The sequence below is a fragment of the Camelus dromedarius genome, chromosome 18 (assembly GCF_036321535.1).
Source record: "Camelus dromedarius isolate mCamDro1 chromosome 18, mCamDro1.pat, whole genome shotgun sequence".
NCBI lineage: Eukaryota > Metazoa > Chordata > Mammalia > Artiodactyla > Camelidae > Camelus > Camelus dromedarius.
The window spans coordinates 20,584,984-20,595,186 of NC_087453.1; the positions used below are offsets into that span (position 1 = coordinate 20,584,984).

Genomic DNA, 10,203 nt, shown 5'->3' on the forward strand with positions numbered 1-10,203 from the left:
TGGTGTCTGCTGACTGTGAGATGTGCAGAATGGACACTCTGTCCTGAATGTCTCCACATAGAGGCATCAGCAGAATGGGGTGCATCGGAGAAGGGGTGGGGCCACCACGCCTCGGACCGGGGCCGTCCCCGCTGGGGGCGGAGAGTGAGAACGCGCCTGGCACCCCCCGGACAAAGCCTGCGCGCGCCCCAACCGGCGATTGGCCGTGCTGCCCCGCGCCGCCGCCCCGTCCCGCCCTCTGCTGCCGGCCCGGCGTGTTGCAGCCAATGGGCGCCGTCGCCGTCGCCTCCGTCATAGCCCTAACAGCCAATGGTGGTAGCGGTCGGCGGCTCGTGGCTCTTTCGCGGCAAAAAGGATTTGGCGCGTAAAAGTGGCCGGGACTTTGCAGGCAGCCGCGGCCGGGGGCGGAGCGGGACCCGGAGCGGGATCGAGCCCTCGCCGCGGCCTGCCGCCATGGGCCCGCGCCGCCGCCGCCGCCTGCCACCCGGGCCGCGCGGGCCGTGAGCGCCATGGCCGTGGCAGGGGCCCCCGCTGGCGGCCCATGCGCGCCGGCGCTGGAGGCCCTGCTCGGGGCCGGCGCGCTGCGGCTGCTCGACTCCTCGCAGATCGTCATCATCTCCACGGCGCAGGACGCCAGCGCCCCGCCGGCCCCCGCCGGCCCGGCCGCGCCCACAGCCGGCCCCCGCGACCCCGACCTGCTGCTCTTCGCCACGCCGCAGGCGCCCCGGCCCACACCCAGCGCGCAGCGCCCGGCGCTCGGCCGCCCGCCGGTACGGACACCAGGGACACTGGGCCGAGTGCGCTGCCTGGACCCCCGCGCCGGCCCGAGTGGGGCGCGGTGTTTGGCCCAGAGGCAACGGGGGCGGGGGTGGGTGGGCTGAGGCGCCCGGGCTGGGCGGTGCCGAGCCTGCTTCAGGCCTCCGGGCCCCGCCCCAGTGCGGGGTGACCTCGGGCCAGTCCTTGTTTGCTCCACTGTGCTCTGGGCCTCAGCTTCCTTGCTGGAGCTGCTCGAGGGTCAGACGCAATGATAATAATGGCCCACGTGTATTCAGCTGTCGCTGACTGCATGCCAGGCCTCTGGCGGACTTCAAGCCAGCCAAAACTCACATCCATGCTGTGAGCTGGGTGTTGTCACTGTGCCCATCTGAACTGTGACCAGAGACGGGAAGTGACTTGCCCCCTGGTCACAAGGTTGCAAATGGGATTTGAACTGAGGCCTGCTGGCTTCAGACCAGAACTTGTGACTGAGTGGTGGGCATGGCTGCTTGGGGGAGATCAAGGGGGGGCATCCTGGGACTAGATCGTTGAAGAGCTATTAAGGAGACCTTCCTGCTTCGATGCTTGACTGCCAGGTGCAGGCTTGGCCCTCCAGGCCTTTAGGGACAGGCCGCCAGGCTGGGAGGCCTCCTCTGCAGGGGCGGGGTGACTGGGCCAGCTGCTGATCCCCTCCCTCTGCCTGTCTTTCCATCTGCCACCCTCTACCCTCCTAGGCCCTGGTTGCCATGGAACCTCATTAATCAGTCAGGCAGACCCCTGGGCCCCAGTGGAAATACTGGGTGGGCTGGGCCTCTGGGAGCTGGAGAGGAGGTCCCCAGTGCAGGAGAGGGTAAATGCCCCAGCGAGATGCCTTGATAAAGTGCTCTGTGAGCAGCAAGAGGCTCAAGACCAGCTCAGACTGGGGGGCCCCAGAAGAAGCGGCTGAATTACACGGGGAGGAGGGAATGGATCTTGGACCTGTGGGCTGCAGGACAGGGTGTGGAGACCAGTTTGACTGGCGCAGCCTGTGGGTGAAGGTGATGCATGGATAGGCAGGCAGGGGCGGGCCAGGCAAGATGGGGTCTCAGTGCAGGGCTTGGAGCAAGTGGGAGGGATGAGGCAGGGCCCAGGGCAAGGAGGTAGAAGCTGCCCAACTGCTGATGGGGGCCTGGGTGGCAGCAGGTCCTTGAGGCATCCCTGCAAGGGTCCCCCAACCCCCTTGGCCCCTTGCCCAGTTCGGCCTTCCTTCCGGAATCACCGAGATGCTAATAATAACAATAGCAGCCACCATTGTTTTGAGACTGTTTTGTGTGTTAGGCTCTGTGCCAAGCACTTTCCCCAATTAACTCATTAACTCTCTCAACAACCTTCCCCTTTTACAGGTAGAGAAGCTGAGACTTAGAGATATTTGAACCTTCCCTAGTAATTCAGCTAGTGAGTGGTGGGACCGGCCCAGATTTCCTGAATGGTTAACTGCTGGGATGCCTTGCTTCCTGGAGATGCTAATAGAGGCTGAAGAAAGCCCAGGGTCTCTTCCTCCTAATGAGTGAGAGAGAAGTTAGTACCGGGGTGGGTCACCTAGCTTGTCTGCTATACCCCTGTGACCTGTCCCTGTGGGTACCAGCTTGGGGCCAGGACAAGTAGCCTCCATTAGCTGATTGACAACTACTCAGGCTCAGGGCTGTGAGTCCTGCCCTCCGGGAACTGAGCTCAGGCTCAGGGACTTCTAGGGACTGGACTGAGGACATATGCCCTCTGCTCCACCCCCACTGGTGTCAAGGGCAGCCTAAGCATTCCATTCATTCAACAGTTGTGAGTTAGGGAGCACTCATGAGGCAGGTAGGGTGCCTCTGCCTTCACAGTACCTAAGGGCTAGTAAGCATTTTCTGCTGTGAGCAGGGGTGGGGGCTGGTGCCGTTCTGGACTTGAAGTCCAGAAACATAGGCCCAGCTTTTGCCCTCCAACACCCACTAAATTTTATCTTTGGGAAGCCACTGGCCATATGAGCTGTGGCCTCCAATGACCCTCTGCACTGGCATTTGTTTGGGGCAGTCCTTGAAACAAGCTACAGGCTCAGCTTCTGCACAGGTGACCATTCATTGAGCACCTCCTGATTACAAGGCTCTGTGCAGTTCAGCCATTCCCCCCAGCCCTTCCTGTCTACCTCCACCTGTTGTCATGGCTGTTACAAAACAAACTAAAAATAGTACACATTTACTATAGAAAAAAGAGTTAAGAGATTAGAAAGTTGAGGGGGACAAGATTCCAGCCCTGTTTTTCCTTTTTTCTTTTCTTGATCCTATGCTTTTTTTTTAAGGTGGTTATGACATCTTTTTGTAAAGTTTTAAAAATGGAAGTTTTTCCCCTATTTCTGTGTTCACACAGTGCACCATCCACACTTTAGAGATAAGGCAATGATGTCCTCTCCCCATACAGGGGTTACCCCTGAAATGGATTCTATAATGATAGAAACTGAACCAGAGAAAAATGGTTTCATGAGCTTTTTAATCCCCAAAAGAGATGACATAAATGCACTGCTCTATAATGTTTTTCTTGTCTACATGCCTTTGAGAGGATTCTGTATCAACCTGCCTCAGTCCTTCTAGACAGCAGCGTGGTATTCCAGGGGCTGGGTGAAACAGTTTTTGCCGCCCCTCCCTTGGATAGGTGTTTGAGTCATGCAGATTTTTTTCACCAGTATTCTGTGTGTCTTCATCCTTGCCTTTCGGGGTCCCAGTGCCTGCATGTCTAGAAATCAGTGGCAGAAATGGGCATCCCACTGCTCAAGCCCTTGGTTTAGGTATAGTATTTACCTGCCTTCAGGGTGAGCACTGGTATGGGGAACAGGAAGAAGGAAAGGGGTGCAGTTGGCAGGAGCATGCTAGGGCTCAGGCCCTAGGGGCAAGCTTGGAGAGCAGGTGCATTCTGGTGGGCTTGTGGGGACCTGGTTTCTAGACTAGGCTCTAGAGAGGAAGGACCTGTGGTAGGTCTGAATTGGGGGCTCTGCCCAGCCTACTAAGGTTCAAGTCCTGGCTCCGCCTCCCACTGTGTAACCTCTGCAAGGGGCAGTACCTCAGGAAGTGGAAGACATTGTAGCACCTGCTGCAAGGTGGCTGGAAGGTTTGATGATTGCATGCAGGTGAAGCACTTACCTAGCAGTGCTTAGGACACAGGAAGCAATCAGTACATGTCAGCTCTGCTATCCATGGATGCCTGAGGGGATCCACAATGCGGGTCTGAGAGAGAGTGTCTGGTCCATCAGCACGTGGGGTGCTTCATTCAGCAAACATTTCATGCCCAGGCCCCATGCCAGGCCGTGCGTACAGAGATTATTTAGACCTAGTGCCCGCCTCCGAGGGGCTCCCTGGCTTCTGAGTGAGACAGACACATCTGCAGAAATTTGTAGCGAGAGACCATGAAAGGGTGGATTTGAGGCAGTTATGAGGGAGAGGAGACTCAGTTTCTACTGCAGGATCTGAAAGACTTAAGTGATGGCTAAGGTGCCTGCCCACCAAGGTGGAAGCATTGATGTGAATTTGGAGGGAGGGAGGTGCAGGCAATCCGGGCAGGAAATCAGCATGGGCAAAGGTTTAGAGGCACAGGTGTGTGAATAAACATGTCTCAACAGAAGTTCATATGGAGAAGTGGTGGCAGATGAGGATACTAAGGTGAAGGGAGACAGATGGAGGCAGGGAGGCCAGTAGGAAGACAGCTGAGTGGTCCAGGTGGGAGGTGCTGGTGGTTGTGGTGACAGCGTTTTTTCGCTGTGATGAGGACAGCGGGTGGAGCTGAAAGGGGTCCTAGCTCAGGAAACCCTCTGGAGGGGGAGGCTGGTTTTGGTCAGGATGCCTGTGAGACCTCCATCCTGTAGCAGTGTAACTAAACCAGAGGGCGTCCAGGCAGAAATCCTGGCTCTGCCACTTCCTGCGTGTATCACCTTGAGCATCTGTGGGCTTCAATTGTATCTGTAAAATGGAGCTATTATTGTGTTGCCATATTCACACAGTTAGAAACCAGAGAGAGACTGTGACTTGCCTCGGGGACCTGTACTCTAATGACTTAAATATATATTACTATACAGTTTCTGGGGCCCAGGAATTCAGAGAAGACTGAGCTAGGGGCTTCTGGCTCAGAGTCTCTTCTGAAGTTGCTGCTGCCCTGGTTGCAGTCATCAGAAGCCATGACTAGGGTTGGACACTTTACTTCTAACTTTACCTGTGTTGCTGTTGGGAGAGGCTTCAGATCCTTGCCACTTGGGCCTGTCCTTAGGGCTGTGTGAGTGCCTGCATGACGTGGGAGCTGGCTCCCCCTCAGAGTGAGTGACCCAATGAAGAGAGCAAGGAGGAAGTTCCAGGGCCTGTATGACCCAGTCTCAGAAGTGGCACACCATCACTTCTGCCACCTTCTGTTCATAGAAGTGAGATACCAGATCTGGCCTGTACTTGAGGGGAGGAGAATTAGGCTCCATCTTTTGGAAGGAGGAGCATCAAAAATTTGCAAACTATCACAGGCCCCCAGGGAGCTAGTGGTGGAACTAAGGTTTGAACTCAGGTTTTCTGCCTTCCAGTTGAGTGGGGTAGGATTCACCACTTAGGCATCTTGGTACAGAAACTGAAGCAGAGGGCAGCCCAGTAGCACCAAGCCCTCAGCCAGGTCTCTTGTGGCCCCACTCTCCTGGTTACTGGACATCCTCTCATGGTTGTTGCTGTAGGTGAAGCGGAGGCTGGACCTGGAAACTGACCATCAGTACCTGGCTGAGAGCAGCGGGCCAGCTCGGGGCAGAGGCCGCCACCCAGGAAAAGGTACCCCCAGAGCTTGGTCTAGGGCAGGCCCCCTGACCGGGCCCAGGTTGCGGGTATGGACAGATGAACATGCTTGCAAACTAAGCTCTGGTCTGACAGGCCTGGGCCTGAGCCAGTCCTCTGGGGGCCCCAAGGGGCAGCTGGAGTGGCCGCCTGACATGGCTTCCCCAAGCCCTGGGGGGTGGGGAGTTGCCCGGCCGAAAGAGGATTGCTGTGGTTGGCAGACAGCAGCCACAGGGCCTCCCTGCTTGGCCTCACCAAGGGGAAGGAGCCACCTGCCCCCCACTCCCATCCTCCTGCCCTGCCTTGCCAGGGAGGCCAGTCTGGCTGGGGGTGGTGCTGAGGGACCATGCCCTGCTTGGCTCCCCAGGTGTGAAATCGCCAGGGGAGAAGTCACGCTATGAGACATCGCTGAATCTGACCACCAAACGCTTCCTGGAGTTGCTGAGCCGCTCGGCTGATGGTGTTGTCGACCTGAACTGGGCAGCGGAGGTGCTGAAAGTGCAGAAACGGCGCATCTACGACATCACCAACGTCCTCGAGGGCATCCAGCTCATTGCCAAGAAGTCCAAGAATCACATCCAGTGGCTGTAGGTACCAGCTTAACGGAGTGGGCAGAGGTCTGGGTCTGGGCCAGTCTGGAGAAGCTGATGGCAGTACCCACTGTGACTGCCTGCATCCTCATCCTATAGCTCCAAACTGAGGCTTCCCTGAGGTGACAGGTGCAGGAAGGAACACAAATCTTACGTATCCAGCTCAGTGTGACTTTACATATGTCTTCACCTGGGTAACCACCATGTGAATTAGCATAATGGACATTTACAACGCCCCAGAAAGCTCCCTTGTGCCCCTCCTCAGACGTTGTCCACCCTCATTCCACCAGGTGACCCCTGTCCTGGTTTCCATTACCATTGATGAGATTGTCTAACATAGCTGTTTTATTCTTGTTAATTCTTGTTTTATTCTCTTCTCACCTCTTTCTCTGGTCATCTTACTCTCTCTCTGACACATTTGCCTTTTCATTTTTGGTAAATAATCCATTCTGCATCTCTTTTTTCCAGTCGACATGTCTTAGAAATGCTTCTGTGTTTGCATCTAATGCCTCATCTTTTTAAACAGCTGCATAGTGTTCCATGGCATGTCTGTGCCATCATTTACTTATCCAGCCCCTTGTGAGGGATGTGTGGGTGTTTACAAACATTCAGGCCCGACTTTGAACCTAGCCATTCTGCCTCAGAGCCCAGCTTCAGCCCTTTGCTGTTTCCCAGCTGAGGAGCCAGGCCCAAAGAGGAGCAAGGGCTCACCTGGGTCTCACAGAATAGAGGCAGCAGCAGACTGGTTGCTGAGGGTCAGAGCTCCTGGACAGAAGGCCCGGGAGCTGCTAACCCTCCCTTTGCCTCCCCACAGAGGCAGCCACGCAGCAGTGGGGATTGGTGGGCGGCTTGAAGGACTGACCCAGGACCTCCGGCAACTGCAGGAGAGCGAGCGGCAGCTGGACCACCTGATCCATATCTGCACCACACAGCTGCGTCTGCTTTCCGAGGATGCTGACAGCCAGCGATATCCTTGAATTGCCTGGAGGGTGGCTGTGGCCCCATTCAAGTGGGAATAGAGAGGCTCCCCGAGGGCTTGGATTCAGGAGAGGGTTCTGACTTTGTATGCAAGTCCTGGCTCAGCATTTACTCACTGTGTGACAAATTACTTAACCTCTAGAACCTCAGCTTCGTCTGTAAAAGGAGAAAATAGTCCTATTTTGAAATTGTACAGATTAAAATAAGAAAAGCTAGTACCAGAAATAACATTTATTTAATACAGTGATTCAGTACATGGTTGTAGCTTCAAGGTTAGAGATAGAAGTTTTTAATTTGTCTTTTATTTATAAAAATAGAAACTTTATTTTAAAATAAGCTTTTCTTTTTTTTAAGTGAATACCCAAATTATGTTTATACATTTTGGAGATAACCACTAATTAACACCAAGGTCATGAGTCAGAATAAATTCTCAGTGCCAAGCCTGAAGTTAAGTAATTTACATGAAATTATTGCAGGTAACCATCATTACCTTGTGACTAGATGGGTAGAGGGTGGTCTCATTGTACAGATATGGAAATTGAGGTTCAGGGGCATGAGACAGGCTTGAACACCAACTATGTGCCAGGCCCTGGGGTGGGAGATGGAGAGGACAAGAGTGACTAGGCAGGTGTGGGCTCTGCCTTACAAGCTGTCTGGGTGGGTGGTCCCCAGAAGACAAAGGTCATGTGGTCCTTGACTCCACCAACCCTGGCCTACGTGACCTGCCAGGACCTTCGTAGCATCGCCGACCCTGCAGAGCAGATGGTCATGGTGATCAAGGCCCCTCCCGAGACCCAGCTTCAAGCCGTGGACTCCTCAGAGGTGAGAGCTGGGACTCTAGACCCAACCAGGACAGGTTGGGTTGGGATAGTGGTCAGCAGAGCCTCAGTTTACCCTGCCTGCTGCCTCCACCCAGACCTTTCAGATCTCCCTTAAGAGCAAACAAGGCCCCATCGACGTTTTCCTGTGCCCTGAGGAGAGTGCGGGCGGGATCAGCCCTGGGAAGACCCCGTCCCAGGGGGCAGCTTCCGGGGAGGAGGACAGGGCAGCTGACCCTGCCACCACAGTGCCACCACCACCATCATCTCCCCCCTCATCCCCTGCCACGGATCCCAGTCAGTCCCTACTCAGCCTGGAGCAAGGTGGGTGAAGGGTGGGTGGGTGGGGTGGGGCAGGGACCCTCTCCCAGGTGGGTGGGCAGGTATGACAGCCCCTCTGCCCTCCCTGCCGGGGTGTCCCCGGCCTGTGATGCTCCCCCGTCTCCCCAGAACCTCTGCTTTCCCGGATGGGTGGCCTGCGGGCCCCCGCGGACGAGGACCGCCTGTCCCCGCTGGTGGCGGCCGATTCGCTCCTGGAGCATGTGCGGGAGGACTTCTCCGGCCTCCTCCCTGAGGAGTTCATCAGCCTATCCCCCCCCCATGAGGCCCTCGACTACCACTTTGGCCTTGAAGAGGGCGAGGGCATCAGAGACCTCTTCGACTGTGACTTTGGGGACCTTACTCCCCTGGATTTCTGACGGGGCTTAGGGGGACCAGGGCCTCCTGAGATGCCCACCCTGTCTCTGCAGCCCTGGAGCCCCCTGCCCCTGGCCGTCCTCCTAGCCTAATTGGAAATGTTTAATTTATGCCCCTCTCTCCTGTCTCCAGAAGCTTCTAGCTCTGGAGTCTGGCTACTGCCAGGAGGCTGAGCAAGCCAGGAAGGGAAGGATTCTGTTTGTGGTGTGTATGTGCATGTACCCAACACCCAACATGTGTGTACACGGGGTGAGTGGTGTGTGAGCATGTGTGTGTGCATGTACCGGGGAATGAAGGTGAACACATCTGTGCGTGCACTGCAAACACGCCCCAGTGTGTCCACGTGTGTGTGCATGAGTCCATGTGTGCGCGTGCTGGGGGCTCTAACTGCACTTTTGGTCTCCTTGCTCCAGGGGCCCCACGAGGCCCAGGGTGGCCACCTGCCCCCAGAATCCCGCGTGCTGATCAGGCCAGGCCGCAAGGTCTTGGCCTGCTTGTTTGCAGGACAGCGAGAGCACTTCTGTCGTCTTAAAGGTTTTTCTGATCGAAGCTTTAATGGAGCGTTATTTATTTATCAAGGCCTTTTTGTCAAGCCTGGGGCACCAGCAAAGGGTAGGAGGGATGTGGGGCTGATGCTGTGACTCCCCATACCCCTGAGCGAGGGCAGGGGTCCCTGAGCTGTTCTTTGTCCCACTCCGAAGGAGCTGAGGCCTGAGTGGTTTATTTATTGGGAAAGTGAGGGAGGGAGACAGACTGACTGACTGACAGCCATGGGTGGATCGAGGGGGTGTTCCCTCCCCATGGGGTCGCTGCAGGGCCCCAGCTGCCCCCAGGATGGATGTGAGATGGGAGAGGTGAGTGGGGGACCTTCACTGACAGGGTGGGCAGGAGGGGTGGGGTAAAGGGCCTCCCCCCCAGCCCAGACCACAGGGGTCCTTCCTGTGGCATTTGAAGTGCCCCCCTTCACCCCACTTCTTGCTCTGCCCCACCCTCCAATCTGCACTTTGATTTGCCTTCTTAACAGCTCTGTTCCCTCTGCTTTGGTTTTAATAAATATTTTGATGGTGTTTGGGTCCGGTTTGGGGACTATGTACTGGGAGCAAATCTGGGGGTGGGAGAGGTCAAGGTTGCTGGAAAATGCCCATTCTCTACTTCCCTTTCCCCTGTCCCTGCTTGGTTTCACTTCATTTGAGCCTCAGAGCCAAGAAAGGTAGATAGGCTTCATCACCTTTTATGTCTTAATTTAAAAACTGTTTAATAAAGTAATAAATGAACTCCCTTCCTTTCTCCAGCCCCAAAGAGGCCACTCTGATCAGTTTTCTCTGCTCCTTCCAGATGATTCTAGACATTTGTAAACATGCAGCAGATAACTACAACAGAATGATTGTGTCAGGTTCTGGGGACACCTGTTTCCTCCCCTCATGAAGCTCTCAGGATCTGTTGGAGGAGTTGCAGACAAATGAGAAGATCAGGGAGGGCTTCCTGGAAGAGGTAGTGCTTGATCTGAAGCTGAAGGAGAGTAGAAATTAAGTGATGAGGAAAATGAACACCAAGCAGGAG

The 10,203-nt window shown here is 55.5% G+C and overlaps 2 protein-coding genes across 4 annotated transcripts in view; both read left to right on the forward strand.

Annotated features, from left to right (window-relative positions):
• PXMP4 (peroxisomal membrane protein 4) overlaps positions 1 to 5,554 on the forward strand; it is a 25,938-nt gene extending 20,384 nt beyond the window's left edge. The window contains exon 7 of one of the 2 annotated variants that reach the window (XR_010376629.1): positions 5,468 to 5,554. The gene's annotated coding sequence lies outside the window, so the exon portion shown is untranslated. The remainder of the gene's footprint in view (positions 1 to 5,467) is intronic. The other variant, XR_010376630.1, reaches the window with a different exon arrangement.
• E2F1 (E2F transcription factor 1) lies at positions 402 to 9,710 on the forward strand. 2 transcript variants are annotated; one of them, XM_031433972.2, is made up of 7 exons: positions 402 to 770; positions 5,468 to 5,558; positions 5,929 to 6,148; positions 6,966 to 7,118; positions 7,837 to 7,951; positions 8,046 to 8,271; positions 8,398 to 9,710. In XM_031433972.2, exons 1-7 carry the CDS (start codon positions 510 to 512, stop codon positions 8,643 to 8,645), a joined length of 1,314 nt encoding a protein of 437 aa, XP_031289832.2. In that variant the 5' UTR covers positions 402 to 509; the 3' UTR covers positions 8,646 to 9,710. The 2 variants fall into 2 exon arrangements, with proteins under 2 accessions (XP_031289832.2, XP_064331833.1); XM_064475763.1 differs by lacking the exon at positions 8,046 to 8,271 and having other exon boundaries at positions 470 to 770.
• The last annotated feature ends 493 nt before the right edge of the window (positions 9,711 to 10,203 follow it).